At 41.6% G+C, this 16,635-nt stretch overlaps 5 protein-coding genes across 9 annotated transcripts in view; 2 read left to right on the forward strand and 3 right to left on the reverse strand.

Moving 5' to 3' along the window:
- Positions 1–7,590, reverse strand: part of nuf (rab11 family-interacting protein nuf) — a 56,048-nt gene extending 48,458 nt beyond the window's left edge. For 2 of the 4 annotated variants that reach the window (XM_064689256.1, XM_064689255.1), the window contains exon 1: positions 7,177–7,589. The gene's annotated coding sequence lies outside the window, so the exon portion shown is untranslated. Of the gene's footprint in view, positions 1–7,176 lie in introns of all 4 variants that reach the window. The other 2 variants (XM_064689253.1, XM_064689257.1) reach the window with 2 other exon arrangements.
- Positions 7,591–7,790: 200 nt separating this feature from the next.
- Positions 7,791–10,269, reverse strand: TrpRS-m (Tryptophanyl-tRNA synthetase, mitochondrial). Of its 2 annotated transcripts, none has more exons than XM_064689250.1 (3): positions 9,934–10,269; positions 9,451–9,875; positions 7,791–9,359 (listed from the first exon to the last, which is right to left on the reverse strand). In XM_064689250.1, exons 1-3 carry the CDS (start codon positions 10,147–10,149, stop codon positions 7,889–7,891), a joined length of 2,112 nt encoding a protein of 703 aa, XP_064545320.1. In that variant the 5' UTR covers positions 10,150–10,269; the 3' UTR covers positions 7,791–7,888. The 2 variants fall into 2 exon arrangements, with proteins under 2 accessions (XP_064545320.1, XP_064545319.1); XM_064689249.1 differs by having other exon boundaries at positions 9,451–9,878.
- A 192-nt stretch (positions 10,270–10,461) lies between these two features.
- LOC135433248 (dihydrolipoyl dehydrogenase, mitochondrial) lies at positions 10,462–12,667 on the reverse strand. The gene is made up of 4 exons (XM_064689263.1): positions 12,505–12,667; positions 11,663–12,190; positions 10,718–11,596; positions 10,462–10,647 (listed from the first exon to the last, which is right to left on the reverse strand). The coding sequence occupies exons 1-4, from the start codon at positions 12,544–12,546 to the stop codon at positions 10,582–10,584; spliced, it is 1,515 nt and encodes a 504-aa protein (XP_064545333.1). The 5' UTR covers positions 12,547–12,667; the 3' UTR covers positions 10,462–10,581.
- A 119-nt stretch (positions 12,668–12,786) lies between these two features.
- MED19 (mediator complex subunit 19) lies at positions 12,787–14,820 on the forward strand. The gene is made up of 3 exons (XM_064689264.1): positions 12,787–13,554; positions 13,620–13,737; positions 13,795–14,820. Exons 1-3 carry the CDS (start codon positions 13,117–13,119, stop codon positions 14,247–14,249), a joined length of 1,011 nt encoding a protein of 336 aa, XP_064545334.1. The 5' UTR covers positions 12,787–13,116; the 3' UTR covers positions 14,250–14,820.
- Positions 14,821–14,974: 154 nt separating this feature from the next.
- On the forward strand, positions 14,975–16,612 carry LOC135433250 (glycerol-3-phosphate phosphatase). The gene is made up of 2 exons (XM_064689266.1): positions 14,975–15,230; positions 15,613–16,612. Exons 1-2 carry the CDS (start codon positions 15,134–15,136, stop codon positions 16,464–16,466), a joined length of 951 nt encoding a protein of 316 aa, XP_064545336.1. The 5' UTR covers positions 14,975–15,133; the 3' UTR covers positions 16,467–16,612.
- Positions 16,613–16,635: the final 23 nt, after the last annotated feature.

Genomic DNA, 16,635 nt, shown 5'->3' on the forward strand with positions numbered 1-16,635 from the left:
ATGTTAAAAGGTTTTGCGATGTTGAAAAGGTTTTGCATGTATATAAGGAACATAGTGACACTTATAAATGCCTAGTAACAAATGATATCTTGATAAACAAATGAGTTTTCCATGGATGAACCAACAGCTATATGATATAGTGATCCGATCCGGCCGATTTCGACGTATATACTGCCTGCAACAGAAGTCGGAAACAGACAGACGGACATGACTATATCAACTCGGTTCCCTTTACAAGGGTATAAATAATCGTAAATATAAATATATAGATTCCTAGTTTTTAACAAATTAGAATAAAGGTCTTTAAGACTAAAACAAAATAATTTTGAACTGTTCCCCAATATTTTCTATACATTACACCCATTGAAAATGGTTTCAAAATGGTTTGCTGCGTTTTCATTTAGTAGATTATGTACTCTATATTATTTTTGATAATAGTATAAATTCAAAATTGAGTTAAATTAAATATATTCAACTTTTTTCGGGCTTATTAAGTGTTGAAATCAATTTCCCCATAACTTATTTATCAGCCCTCTCAGACAGACAAATAAGCCAACAGTCGGGCCAAACAATGTCTTCAAGTATATGTCAGCTGGTCTGGTCTGGCATTTTAATGAGTCTCTATTCTACGATCAAGCACATGGCATAGCATGGCATAGGTGCCCCATTCCATTGTCATAATGCGAGTAATGCGCCGGCATTATGAAACCACACGAACGGCAAAAACAACAACAACAACGACAACGACTAACCAAGTTTGGGCATGTAACTCAAGTGGCCCAGAAGAGGCAGCCACAGCGGCAACAACATGTGGCAGCTACTCTTCTCTTGGCATGGCGCACGCGACTCGCTTTGGAATGGATTCGTACCACATGAGCTCATGAGCAGCGAGCATAGACAAAAACCAAATATTGTGCATACTTCAAGTGAAACAGACTCATAAATTCTGCCCTAGTGAGAGTTCCATTGAAAAACTCAATTAAAACGGCGTCTGGCGCAGAGCGTTAAGGGATTTTGAAAGAACCTTTTCACAAGTCTGGAAATTTGTTACCTGCCAGCGAAAAATTGAACTCGAGTTAAATTGAAAATAGCTAAGCAAACAGCTGTCGAGATTCAAACAAGCGATATGCTAGTTTTCTTAGTTTTCTCAAGAGACCGCAACCAGCAGCTGTTATAGAAATGAATTAGATAAGAGATACGAACAAGATAAACTTAATGCTAAATATACATAGATTATTTGTATATCTGTGGACGAATTAGTCATTAGTAGCTCGATTTTTAGCAAGGTTTATGCAACATTTGCACAATACCTAAAACTAATCAACTAAGCTGGTATCTCGCTGGTTCTCTCTCTCTCTCTCCCTCTCTGTTTCTCTCTGTCGAAACGTGTTTTACGCTTAAATACATAAATTATATTTAAGTGCAATGCAATTTTTACTTGCTACGTGCTTATACTGGGAATGTTTTTATACATTTTTACCTATTCAAAAAAAAAGAGAATACAGTACAATCACCTGATTCCTGTTAAAGTACTTATAAATTATTTAAATGAATTATATTGAAGTTTTCAATATTGAACAGCTCAGCTTAACTAGAAAACATAGATACACAGTTAAAACATTTTATTTTATAAAACTTACAGATACAGATAAAGTATCTTTTATTTTTTAGCGATCGCCATCAAATAAATAATTCCATTGAGACTACCCCACCAATTTAAGCCACAATTTTAATGCCGTTGACTTTTTGAGAATATAAGAACATTATTATATACCACAAAAAGACCTCATGCTGAAAATTTCATAAAGATCGATTTAGAAAGACAGAAGTTATTAAGGAAAACGTGTGGCAAGCCACGTAGCAGCAAGCGAAACTAGGGTCTTGGTATGGCTGTGGGGTATAGGGCGGTGCCAAGGCTGAACTTATTTAGTTTTTTTAATTCTAAATCAAACAAACAATAATTTATAAACGCCCAATAAAGCTGATCTCGCAATCATACGCCCCCCCTTCCAAGCAAAAAATAAAAGACAACAAGACGCCCCCAAAACAGAAAAAAGGGAATCAAAGACCAATATTGATAAATTATACAAACAAAGTCAAGAGAACGAAAATGGGGAAAATGCATTGCGACACTCGAAGAATAGAAACAAATGAACTGAAAATTAGGTCACTGGGCATCGGAAAACGTGTGGAAAATGCACAACAAGCGAATGACAAAACAAACAGCAGCAACTGTGAAAAACTGTGGGAAAATGTCGTAAAAAAAATAAAATGAAAAATTTCTTCAAAGCTTTAGAACTTGAAAGACATGTGCCAAGTGCAGTTGAAAATTGTTTCAGAACAGCTAACAAATTGTTTGATAAATTGAATAAGAAAATGAAATATTGAAAGGGAAACTAAATCTGGTTGACTAATGGAGCGTTGGAAATGAACAAAATAAAATAACAATGTGGACATTTTAATTAAGAAATCTCCAGCTGGTGTGGAAAATTTGCCGCCTTCTACGATTCAAAATAAAATGAAACAAATCCCATTTGCGCGGATTTGACATATTTTATTTTTATGCATCTTGAACTGTCTGCACCTCTTAGGCAAGCGACTCGGGCCAAGACTCTATTTCGGATTGCAGGCGACGCGGCGGCAACCTCGTGGATGCCACGCTGGCAGTTCCCGCTAATTTGTAGCCGTCTGCGGAGAGTAGACGCACAGCAGGTTTAAAATTCTTGGGGCGTACACCAAAGCGGAAGCCAAAGAGAAGCCAAAAAATGTAAAAAAAACAAAATCCAAACCTGGTTGACTACTTTCCTGAATGAATAATGTGGCAGGCGTTGCAGTTGGGCCAGGCAAAATTCCACTCAATAGCGACTTCAATGTAAGATTTAAAAGAATAAAATAATGGCTGTGCATATGCGCATAAAAATTGGTGTTTTAACAAGTCTATCTATTAACCAGGAGGAGGAGGAGGACAAAAGAATGAATAAAAAATTGCATTAAATAATGATGCCCAAGATTAAATGTCGTTGCATATAATAAACTTATACTTAAAGAAAACTTATCTCTATATATAAAACTGTTTGTCCTGACTGACTGACTGACTAAAAGCTAGGAAGCTGACATTTTCTCTGTAGTTACCTTATTACTTGAAATTCCACCCGCATGTGTGGAAAAATTGCGAATAACGGTTGTATGAATGTTTTTATTTTGCTAATCATTCATCGATCAGTCTTAAAATCATTTTTAAAGATCTTTATGAGAATTTATTTGATACGTTCTTGGGTGGCAAATGCGGGTTTAATAAACGAAAATTTATTCTTTATCTTCAAGATTCTCACCGCAAGACTAATATGGGCGGAAACAGTTAATTCTAAAAATATTTCATCTGATGCTAAGAATATTTTGCTCATATGAAAGGAGCATATCGAATGGTTCCTTGTGCAAAGCTCAGTTTAAGATTTATTGTTCCTGAGGCAGCTTTATGATATATATTGAAGAAGTATAGTGAAACTCGCTTAAGCTCAGTTTGGTTAACTTTTGATAAGCAAAAAAGGTTTTTTTGTAAAATTAAAATGTTTTTGATGGATAGTCCCTGTTCTGAACCAATGATATAGTGTTCTGAACCGACTGTTGCCGATGAGTGTACAAAATTTTAAGACTGCTGAGAAACTAGATGATACTCATGAATGTTATGTATACTTCATTGTGACCTTCTCAAGCGCAAAGAGGATTAAAAGTAATTTTTATACATGTCCCCAAGTATTTAAATATGTCTCGCTCAGCCTTAAGGAAATGCGGAAGTCCGTTCGTCTGCCTATCTGCCACGTACTTGTGTCTGTGAGATACATTCAAAACTACAAGCCGCAACACATGACAGAACAAAAGAATATAATACAAATATAAACAACAATGACAACAACTACAAACAATAGCAACAACAGAGTGGTCGACACCTGTTTAAAGTCGTTGCAGTTCTTAAAGTTCTTTGAGTTCGTTTCGTGTGCGTTTGCATTGCCTCACCTCACCTCACCTCACCCCAGCCCAACTCAATTGTTTACTTAGGTCTGGCTGCGCGACGCGACAAAGAACTGTCGCCCTGTCAACGTGCCCGAGGTAGCCGACTTGGCATTAGACATGCCTTGGAGTTTTCCTTTTTAGGCGAACTAATTACCAACACACATTTGATCAATTCCATGCACATTTTCATTGATGGTGCATTGAACCAAGGCAGGTGGTGCATGCCACCATTTGGCCTAGTTTGCTGACGACTGCATTTCCATTTTCAAGTGGCTTTCCAGCCAATTATAACTCAATTGAAGATGTCATCGTCTGTCTATGCGGTCTCTAAACATCTTCTCTTGTTTATTGACTGCTTCTCAAGCTTAAAAAGCTGCCACAGTTTTTGTTGCTGCTGCTGACACGTTTTTTTTACTCGTCGAGGCAATTGTTTTTGTTGTTTCTCTTTCGTTTTTGGCAACAACAATAAAATACAACTGGCACGAGTTCTCGCTTTGACTTGTTTATAAACAAAAAAAAAAAATAAAAAGTTAAAAACAGAATTAAATCTTCTCAACTTGTTTGCCTTGAATCGTATCGAATTGAAGTTCAAATGCGGCAAAATGTTTAATTATAATTTTAGCTGCGGTTTTTTTCCCTCACTCCTTTTGCATTTACTTATGCATTTGTTCAAGTTCTGCGAAAACTTAATAAATTAAATATGTATATTTATTTTAATGGGAATTACAAATGAATAATTTATTCAATTTTTTATGGCATTTTGATTAAAGTTCATAACTGTAGCGCTTTTTTCTTAATTCTTTATGCTTGGTTTTTGTGAATACCATTGAAAATAAAAAAAAATTGGAATTAACTTAAGTTTTTTTTAACCTAAATATTATTTTTATGTGTATATCATTCGGTTCGGGTTTTGTTTTTTTATGGATTCGCATCCCACGAGTTTTATGTTCGATTCAAAGCCAGTTTGTAGAAAATATTTTGTGTGATCTTAACTAATAATAACTATTATAATTTGACCAGATCTAAACTAATATTATTTCCAATTTGATTAGACTTGGATACGATACAAAGCACATGCGTAATCATGTAGGGTATTCTACTTCAATACCCTGTTTCGTCCCTCTAAATAATACTTGAAAATGAATCAACTGACAACAGGTCAAGCCCAAAGAAACTCCAAACTGCAAATGCAGAAGTAAAGCCCAGAAGCCAAAAGACAAACAAGTAACCAAAAAGAGAAACAACAACTACAAAACATGGCCAAGCCGCATAACTGTGCCAAGGCCCGACAACAACAATAACAACAACAACAACAAGAACGACGAACAAATTTTGGGCAGCGAAAATATGCAAAGTGCACAGCAAAGCAGAACCGTTAGACCAGCTTAACGCGTGAAAGAGATGGATATGGAGAAGTTGAAAGTAAGGGGAGACGTGGGGTAGGGGTAGCTGTAATTTTAGAGCGCCAAGCAATGTTAACAGGGGCCAAATGGACTTGAGGAAAAATGAGAAACTATCAAATTACAATGCATAACGCAAAAGAAGAAGAGGAAACAAACGAGACAAAAAGTGATGCAATGAAAAGCAGCAGCAAAGCAGAAGAAAAACAGGATGAACGCAGCTGCTGCTGCGGCGGCTGCTGCTGCTGCATCTTTGAGTGGGTTTCGCATTACCAAAACGCAGCCTCAAGTGTCGCATCGCCATGTCCTAAGACTGTTCGTTTCCTGTTGCACGCAGGTGGCCATAACTAAAGCAACAACAGACGGAAGTACTTGTACTTGGTCTCATTCTTGCCCCCACCCCGGCCTCGCCGACTGCTGCGATTGCTGCTTGATAGTGAAGTTGCAATCACAATCTCTGCAAATGAATTAAAAGCAACAACCACTGAAAATAGAGTTAACCATTCAAGCGTGCCCGACTAGGAAATACCCTGTAATCAAATCTGCAATGCACCGCACTATTAAATACTAGGCTTATTATTAGATATTTATTAGCATCTGTAAGCGTGCAAGCTTTTACTGTTCTTTATGGGATAAAGGATATCGACAACTGCCTATTGCTTACAATATATACCCCTAATCTACTTTAAACGCGTGCAGGTTATTTAAAAAAACTTCCTCAAAGGCAAACACACAAAAGCCCAAACCAAACCAGAGAAAACAATAAACCAAACAAAAAGCGTCGATGCCGACGTCGACGTCAGCGATGGCGCCAACTGGCACAACATGGCTAAGCCAACAACAGCAGCAGCAAAATGGCAAAACAACAACAACAAAAAGCAAATACGAATTTCGCATTTGTGCAAATGTTACAACTAACTCGTATACAACTGTAACTAAAACTAAAACTAAGACAAGTCATTTACTTAATTGCGCGTACAGCAAAACATAAATCAAGTGAAAACTGTGCAGCCGACTGCGCAATACTCTGTTCACAAAGAAAAAACAGCAATTGGTAGTTGCTCTAAAACTGTAACTCCAAGACACTAATTTGTTATCTGTAAATTGTGAAATAAAATATAGAACTCTTAAATATATTGATTTATGCCATACATTTTTTCACAAATGCAATATTCAGTATTTTAACATTTTGAATAGAGTATAAAAACGCCGACAAAATGAAATGTATTGAACAACCAATGCAGCCCCAGCCGCTTACAGTTTGAGAATCAATAACAGTAATAACATTGCGTGTGAAAAAAAGACATTCCAAGAAAAGAAATAACAAAATGAATAAGAATGTTAGCCTTTTTTTTCTTGATTAACATAAGAATGTTTAATTAAATACACCAACAAATTCAAAAATGTTAATCGTGTGACAGATGAACGAACAGCTGGACAGCATGACAAACTTGCACGACAAACTTTTAAGCTCTCATGCCCTGACTAATGAGATCTACCGCTAATGAGCCCAAATAGAGAACAGTCGACAGCTGCTGTTCCAAATTATTTAAAACAGTTAAAACGCACCTGTTAAAACTGTTGTGCAAAATATTTATCTAAATTTCTTTTGCGCTGCGTATGTGCGTACATATAACCGTTAAATGTAGCAGAATATGAAATGCATTTTTGTAAAAGCATGCACACACACACTCACACACACACACAGAGAGAGATCACATACAGTAGAGAAGAAGCAACAGTTAAATTTCTTGTTGTTGCGCACCTTTTTCTTGATCTGCTGTTTCTGCTGCTGCTTCCGACGAACTTTGAAGAACAGGTAGTTGAGAAATTTGTTGAATTTTATATTTTTTTTTAAATAATTGCTGCGTTGAATTTTGTACTTTTCGTGTGTTGGCCAAAATGTTGCAATTTGTGCAATTGTTTACTGCACTTTCACTTGGCGCGCGGGCCGTGTTTATATTTTACACTTTGCGGCTTTTTCTATGAATACACAAACGCTTGGGTTTCGTATTTTTACGCGTGCGTAACGTTGGCAACGAATTTGCATACCATTAGGTTGTGATTTTGTTGCTTCACAAGCACACGCACACCGGGACATAGGCACAGGCACAGGCATAGGCGAGGAAACGATACGGAACGACGTAATTTACCCGCGCGCACATCCGAACCGCACAAAATATAAAACGAAAATACTAAGGTAGCTGACCATTATGACCGCATTTGATAACAAGCAAAATGCCAAACTATCGATAATTCCGATAGCACCAAGTATAAATACTAAAACTGTTAATTAACATCGTAATAGCATAACGTTAAGCCCATTTTGAGTGCAAAACTCAATTGGCGCGCATATTTGAAAAAAAAAATGGGGCAACATAATTGTTCAACATTTTTTATCATAAGCACGATGTATTACAAGCGATTTAAGTAATTTAAGACTATACTAAAAGCAATTGCTAGGATTTTACACCGGACTAATTAGTTTTTTCCATCTTGCCCTCTGACGGGACAGTGGCATAACTATCATCTTCCTCCTCTTGATCCTCCACACTCTGTTCCCCATCTTCATCAGTAGTATCGCTTGAGTCTTGAGATGTCGTCGTTATGCTGCTGCTGCTGCCGCTGGTGGTTGTGTTGGCTGTGGCGTTGGAGCTGGTGGCGCTCTCGGAGCTGGTAGCATTGGCCAACATAGCCGCTTTGGTAGCGTTATTATTGTTACGGTTGGGGGCGGAGTTGACTGCAACATTGACCACACTGGGACACTTGCTATTAAAGGAGCTGGAAGCCGCTTTATAGTAAGAACTGTTGGCCAGACTGCTAACCATTTCCTGCTGCTTATGAGCTGCATTCACTTGGCTTGTAATGGAAGCCAAAGGGCTGGGATTCGAGTTACCGTACTTAAAGCCAGAGATGCTATTTACCGCGCTCAAAGAAGAGGGCGCTGCAAAGCCCAAGGAAGAATTTCGCCGCTCTCGCTGGTCCGACCGATTATTACTAGAACTCATCTTTGTATCACGAAAGCCAAGTTTTGGCACATTGAATGTGTCCAGTTTAAAGATATGTCGGGAGGGGCTTCGATTAAAGGACTTTTCCACGCGCATCGTCTGCACTGGCACAATAGGTCGACGTATACACCGGATAGGCGGTGCACCCACCTTGGCTGTTGACTCTCCGGTGACCGCATCGCCAGCATCGCCACCAATGCTCGAGGAGGCGACGTGGCTAGGTTCGCAGCGCTGCTCGAAGTGCGGCATGCTGTGGGGATGGGCGTCCGGATGAAGTACGCCTTTGGCCAGACGCTGGCTAGCAGTTAACTTGGAGTGATCCGGCAGTGGCGGCGGCACATACACGGATGCCGGCAGAATGGCATTGGCGCCCAGGCCCAGACGCTGCTTGATCTCGCTCATGGTCTGTTGGGCAGTCTTGCGCGCCTTCTCAGAGCCCATCTCCAGCATGTAGATGAGTTCGTTGCGATTGGTCAAATGTAGGTTAATCTTTTCGCGTATGGGCCGTAAATGCTCAATGACCGCCTCGGCCACGCGCTCCTTGTACTTGGCCGTGTCCAATTGCTTGGCCTCATCCACCACCGACGTAATGTCCTGGCCGGTAACTAGAGCATGAATATTGACCAAATTGCTGACTCCAGGCCGAATTTTGGGACTGTACGAGATGTCCGAAGTGAAATCAGTGATGGCCTTCTTAATTTTTTCCTTGATTTGATCAGGTGAATCGCTTAAATGAATGGTGGCTTTGGGATTTAGGTCGGATTTGGACATCTTCTTGGATGGTTCGCGCAAAGACAGTATACGAGAGCCATCGTTTTCCTCAATCATTGGAGTGCAAACCGGAAACATTTCACCATAGCGCGCATTAAAGTTGCGTGCCAAATGCTGTGCCAGTTGTATATGTTGCAGTTGATCGATTCCAACGGGCACATGGGTAGCTCTGCGGGCAAACAGATGGAATTAGCTAAAATCAGACAAAGACGGTGATGGGCAAACGATTTGCCACCATTGTGCACTAGTCAAGCACTTACTTGTAAAGCATAATGTCGGCCGCCTGCAGCACCGGATAGACAAACAAGCCCAGCGGCACTTCACGCACAGTTCGCGACTTTTCCTTGAACTGTGGCAGCTGGGCCAGCCTCGGCATTGTGGTAAGCGAGTTGAGTATCCAGTTAAGTTCGCTGTGCTCCATCACGGCGGACTGTACGAACAGCGTGCTTTGGGCGGGATCAACGCCGCAGGCGAGCAGTGTGGCAGCCATCGTGAAGATATTCTCTCGCAGCAAAGGCGGGTTATGCGGCATAGTAATCGAATGCATGTCAACGATGCAAATGGTTACATTTTCACGGGTTTTCTGCAGCTGCGTCCATTTGCGCACTGCGCCCAAATAGTTGCCCAGATGCAGTGAGCCCGTTGGCTGAATGCCGCTAAAGATTTTCCGTGGCCAGCGCTGATTCTGCTGCAATGCGAGTCGGTTCAAGCTTTTCGATTACATCACAAGCAACAGCACTCACCTGGATCTGGTCCTGGTCGCCAGTTTGCGACTTCTTCTGTGACTTACTAGTTAAGCTGGATTGACTCGTGGGCGGTGTGGGCATTCGTTCTCTGGGAGCAGTTCCGGGTGATTGTATTTGACTGGCATTGAGCAAACGCTTGGCCAACGACATTCGACGTGTGAGACGCGTAAAACGGTTGGCACGATTTACATTGAATTTACCAACGCGAAACATTGCAAGTGTTCTTAATTTTGTACTGTTACCTATTTGGATTTATTTGTAATAGAAAATTGGAAAACTAATTGACACTGGATAAAATAAAATAACACCTCGGATCTGCTGCTAAATTTTGACAACACTGAACATATGATAGGAGTGACCATACTGACTATGAATTTACAGTTTTGTTTTGTTTCGATATATCGAGCAGCTGTGCCTACGATCTTTTAACTAATATCGATAATAAAATACGAATAGCGATAGTTATTGGTAATAGGCGCGCAATTTTATTCTAAACTTATTAAACAGGTCATCAACTATATAGCATTGTTTTGTAATCTATATATTGATCGGAGATGTTTCGTTACAGTTGCACATTGAGAATTTCAAACGAGTGGAGAGTTTAATATATCGAATTCCAGCAAGAAAGGTGCAATGGGGTTGGATCTAGAAATTTATAGGCTTTCCAAATGCGGCCGCCACGTTAGCCTCACGTAATGCCTCAGAGCAGGTCTACAGGAAAGAACAGAAAAAAAAAAATTACAATCCAATAGTTATATCATTGATAGATTTTCGAGCTTACCGGATGCGCATGACAGACACGAGCAATATCTTCCGATGAAGCTCCATACTCCATGGCTAGAACGGCCTCATTGATAAGCTCGCCGGCGACAGGGCCAATGATGTGCGTGCCCAGCACACGGTCGGTTGCCTTATCAGCCAGCACTTTGACGAAGCCATCGGTATCGTTGTTCGTCTTAGCGCGAGAGTTGGCCAGGAAGGGGAACTTGCCGATTTTGTAGGCAACACCCTCCTGCTTAAGTGTCTCCTCGGATTTACCAACCCACGCGACCTCAGGGTGTGTATACACCACGCTGGGCACGCAATTGTAGTCAATGTGAACGTTTCCACCTTGGATGCCCTCAATGGTGATCAAACCCTCATCCTCGGCCTTGTGCGCCAACATTGGTCCATGAATGCAATCGCCAATGGCGTAAATGTTCGGCACCACCGTCTGGAAGGTGGCATTGACAGGAATACGACCGCGATCGTCTTTAACAATGCCTACAGCCTCCAGACCAAGACCTTCGGTGTAGGGGCGACGGCCCACGCTCACCAACAGGGTGTCACACTGAATTTCCTCCTTGGCACCAGACTTGGCATCCTCCACTGAGACGGTAACACTGTTGCCGCTTCGCGTGGCGCCCATCACTTTGGTGCCAAGCTTGAACTTAAGCCCCTGCTTGGTGAGTACCTTCTGGAAGGTCTTGGAAACCTCGTTGTCAATACCAACGCCGCCAATGGAGTCCATGAATTCAATGGCAGTAACCTCAGCACCCAGACGCGACCACACTGAGCCGAGTTCTAAGCCAATAACTCCAGCACCAATCACGACCATATGCTTGGGCACTTGGGCTAGCTTCAGGGCGCCTGTGCTGCTAACAATTACCTCCTCATCAATCTGCAAAAGTGCGAATGTTCTTAAAGTCCAGACTGGACAATACAACTGCGATTTTCATGCGCTTACGGTGATTCCTGGGAATGGAGTAACCTCAGAGCCGGTGGCGATCAGTATATTCTTGGTCTTAACGGTTTCAGTGGTGCCGTCGTTCTTCGTCACCTTCACCTCATTGGGGTTGACAATGCTGCCAAATCCCGTCAGCTGTGTGACTTTATTTTTCTTAAAAAGCATGGCAATGCCGCCGGTGAGCGCTTTCACTGCATTCGTCTTCTGTCCCATGAGCTTCTCCAGATCAAGTGAGACATTGCCACAGTTAATGCCGCGACTGGCCAAATCGCCCGAATGGGCCATGTGATAGTAGTGTGAATTGTTTAACAACGCCTTCGAGGGTATGCAGCCCACATTTAGACAGGTGCCGCCCAGAGTAGCCTCCTTCTCTACGCTGACGGCCTTCATGCCCATCTGGGCAGCTTTAATGGCAGCCACATAGCCTCCGGGTCCAGAGCCAATCACTACAATGTCCGCCTCATGTGTGCTGGAGTAGCAGCGAGAATTTAATGCACCCAAAATAGCGGCATTGGTGCGCAGTGGCGTCTATAAGGGAAAGAAGAGATTAAACTGTAATGCAGATGGTCACACTCCGTTTTCCTTTTTTTTTTACTGTTTGTTGTGTTTACGCTAATCGCTGGCACTTTACACACATATTTTGATTATAATTTGGCTTTATATCAACTGTGTCAGCTGATAAATGGCCTAATGAACGGCCTTGACACTTGAGTACGCACTGTTTTTGACGTCACAAAGATCGACTAATGCATTTAATGCCAAAGTTATGACCTATTTAGGTTAGAATTGCATAACCCCCCTCGAGAGTTCGTTTGATATTGAAGCCGATTGTGTGTTTGTACCTTGGCCACAGCTGTCAGAGTTCTACGTAATGTCGACTGCATTGCTGGTCAGTTGGTAAATTATGTTGCCCTATAAATTAAAAACACTAATCTGACGTTATTTTCAATGTTCCACTGAAAATACACGATACTGCGCTAGAACACGGCAAACTGCAGATGATGACTGGCCAATATATCGATAGTGACTGGTTTGCGATTACATTATTAATCGGTAATGCGTTCTTTCTTGTAAGCGGCTTTGGTATTTAATAATATCACATTCATGGTATATATTCAGTTATTCGCTAACTGGGCACACTTGTACGCGAACACAACAAGATGGCGAGAGTCTCGTCTGCAAATTGAATAGAAAAAATCGCAATAAAACGTGAAAAATAATTGATTAAATATACATAAAAGTGTCAAGCGGCCGCAATAACAAGCTGAGCGTATATTGCTCGCTTTTTGTGTATGCGGCAGCATCCGATAGCAAGTTGCGAAAGTTGCTACGCTGTCTGGCCTTGTTGTTGCTGCTGCTGCTGCTACTTTGTTGTTGTTGTTGGGAGTGTGTGTGTGTGCCTAACTAACTGACTGTGTCCTAGCTCCTTCGCCTCTGCCGTTTTGATCTCTAAAATGATGAACAACTACGGCAACATAATGATGGACTCACCCAGATCCTCGCCGCACGGCGGTCGCTCGCCTGTGGTGGCGCGACAGGACTCGTCGGGAACGCTGAAAACGACGATATCTTTGGGTAAGACGCCGACGATAATACACACGGGTCCATTCTACTCGATGAAGGAGCCACCGGCGAAAGCTGAGTTAACGGGCGACAAGGATCTCATGACCGAATATGGACTGCATCACACGCTGACCAAATTTAAGGAAAAGAAATTTAAGGAATCCCTGGCATCCTTTCTGCCCAACATACCCGGCATCAATGACCTCATCACGCATCCCGTCGAAAATAGCACGCTGCGCAGCGTCATCGAAAAACCACCAATCGGTGGCAAGGAGCTACTTCCATTGACTGCAGTGCAGTTAGCCGGCTTCCGATTGCATCCAGGACCGGTAAGCCTGAACTTCAATAATTTAGGTTCTCTCATGCTCATTATTTCGATTGCTTTGCATCGCAGCTGCCGGAACAGTACCGCACCACATATGCAACACCTGCGCGTAAACACAAAAACAAGCACAAAAAGCACAAACACAAAGACGGAATTACCACTGGGGGGCCGGAGTCAACGCTGCTGGGTAAGTTACCTGTGAATTGATGTATATGTATGTGTCGCTTATCACATAACTTTGTAGATTCTGCTGGCCTGGAGACGTACGAGAAGAAGCACAAAAAACAAAAGCGCCATGAGGATGACAAAGAACGCAAGAAACGCAAAAAGGAGAAAAAACGCAAAAAGAAGAATCAAAGCCCCGAGCCAGGCGCGGCACTGGGCATCGGTCTTCCCAGCGGCGGCGGAGCTGTCGCAGCTGGCATGGGTGGACCAGTGATGGGTGCCACCGCTGGCATGTCCAATCCAATGGCAACAGGTGGCGTGGGCGTTGGCGTTGGCATGAATGCGGGCATGGGCCTTAACAGTTTTCCCACGTCGCTACAAATGCAACAACAGCTCCCCATGCAGCATCAGCAGCAACAAATGCCCAGTGGGGCGTTATTGGGCTCTGTATTGGGCACCGGTGGCGGTGGCGCTGGAGGCAGCGCTGGTAACGCCAGTGGCGGCCCAGGTAGCTTATTAATGTCACAGTTTTAGGCGAAATCCATTAGTTAATAGACTTGGCTCATTACCTCTCACAAACAACACACACACATAGCCCACACATACACACAGCATAAGCAAAAACAAAACAAATGTGTCACTAATGCACACTAAATGCAATTTCTCGATAAAGTTTCGTGTCTAGTTTTTAATTTATAATTATGATTATTGTAAAATAGTTTTATATTGTAATTAGCAAACTTTTCGTTCGTTTTACATTGCTAGCTTAATGAGATTTATTTAATGCAAATTATGGTACAAAATGCAAAATTTTCGCTCTAGATTCCAGTAATTACCCCTCCATCCCAAGAACCACTACTGTACACATATATATATATATACCATATTTTACTTGCTTGCAGTTATTCCTTTCGATGGTCCAAATTATTTTTGCTTACAATTTGGTGTAGCTACAGTATTTTTCTTTATTTGCAATTGTTTGTTCTTCCAGCATGTTTGTAAAAAAGAAAGTAAGCTGAGATTCAACAAAACAAAAACCTGTACTATAAGTAATTAATTGTATATGTAAGCGCCAAATACAATAATAAACGGCATGAAAGTGTTACTCAATGCTTCTTTAAATGCGTTTGAGCACGCGGGCGACCAACAGTTGGCAGCTTTCATCTAACAGCTGCCGTTGAAATGTACATAAAAATCCCAAAAAAATTGCAGTAGTTTTTCAGCAGCTGTGTCACCATCCTAACAGCTGATAAGTAACGGTGCTACCAGACTATCTGAAACGCATCCCCTAGTAGATATACATAAATAAATTATCAGTGAATGAATATTTGTAATTAATAGATAACCTGCAGTAGTAAACTGGCATTTAAGGGTCCCGGTCCAAACGCCTCTTCAACAAATACAGCGAAACTAACAGAATGTATAAACAAACGTGCACCAACTTGCTGAATCTTTCACCTGTAGAGGTCACTGCCTGGCTAAACAGTTTCGATTCCGTTATATCCGATTGTGATGGTGAGTGTGTGAATTTATCAATGAAGGATTGTGGGTCAATGTAAATTGCGTAATTCTGGAAGTTAAGACTACTTTTCCGAAAAGCAGGCGGTCACGTCACTTTTTCCCTTTATGTCGTCTGTCAAAACCTAATACATATGTATTTATGGGTGTGCGTGTGTGTGTGGCCGCGCAAATTTCAATGTCAAATTACAATGTCAGTTGGGTGCGGCGATCTTGACACTTGAAAGCTGCTACAATTGACGAAAATACGATTATTGATGATTTATAAGTTTATAGAGTATTATTTCACACTTTGGGGGGCTTGTTTTATATATGTATAATGATAACAGGCGATCCAATTTTAGATATTAAAATGAATATTATATAATTTGGTATACAGGCGTTCTGTGGGTATATGGAAATGCGATTGGCGGATCCGTGGATGCCATGAACCAGTTAAAAAAATTGGGAAAGAGCATTTATTTCTGCACAAATAATTCGACAAAAACGCGTGCCGAGCTGCTGGCCAAAGGTGTGGAGCTGGGCTTCCACATTACTGAGGACGGCATTATATCGACAGCCCATGCAACAGCCGAGTACCTGAAGCAGCGCAACTTTAACAAGTGCGTCTATATTATTGGTTCGGAAGGTATTGCACAGGAACTGGACGCAGTTGGTATAAAGCACACGCGCGTTGGCCCGGATGTTATGCAAGGTAATCTGGGCGATTTTATGGCGAAGCATTTAAAGCTAGATTCGAATATTGGCGCTGTTGTGGTCGGATTTGATGAGCATTTCAGTTTTCCCAAAATGACAAAAGCTGCATCCTACCTGAGCGATCCAAACTGTTTGTTCATTGCAACCAATACAGATGAACGCTTTCCTATGCCATCTTTTGTTGTGCCTGGAAGCGGAAGCTTTGTAAATGCAATTAAAACGTGTGCGGAGCGGGAACCCTTCGTCATTGGCAAACCAAATCCGGCCATATGCGAGTCGCTGATTAAGCAGAAGAAGATCGATCCCTCGCGGACTCTTATGATTGGCGATCGTGCCAATACAGACATTCTTCTTGGATATAATTGTGGATTTCAGACGCTGCTGGTGGGCACGGGCATTCATCGTTTGTGCGATGTGCAGCGGTGGAAGCAAAGCTCGAACCGGGAGGACAGGAAGTTGATACCAGATGTGTACCTGCCAAAATTGGGGGACCTGCTGCCTGCCATTGTGAACACCATGACACATGGAAGTTATTAATTTGTATTTGCTTTTCATATTTATTCAGCTAATGGATTCCGCTCAGGGACGCTACTAAAATTATCAATAGAAGGGAATTTATTTTTAACAAAACATTACATAAATTTATAGTACAATTTACAATAAAACTACAATTATTTTGTAAACTGCGCGTGCTTATCGAAATAAC

The sequence above is a fragment of the Drosophila montana genome, unplaced genomic scaffold (assembly GCF_035044405.1).
Source record: "Drosophila montana isolate Dmon_TW-CO22-7 unplaced genomic scaffold, ASM3504440v1 contig_3217_1, whole genome shotgun sequence".
Classification (NCBI taxonomy): domain Eukaryota; kingdom Metazoa; phylum Arthropoda; class Insecta; order Diptera; family Drosophilidae; genus Drosophila; species Drosophila montana.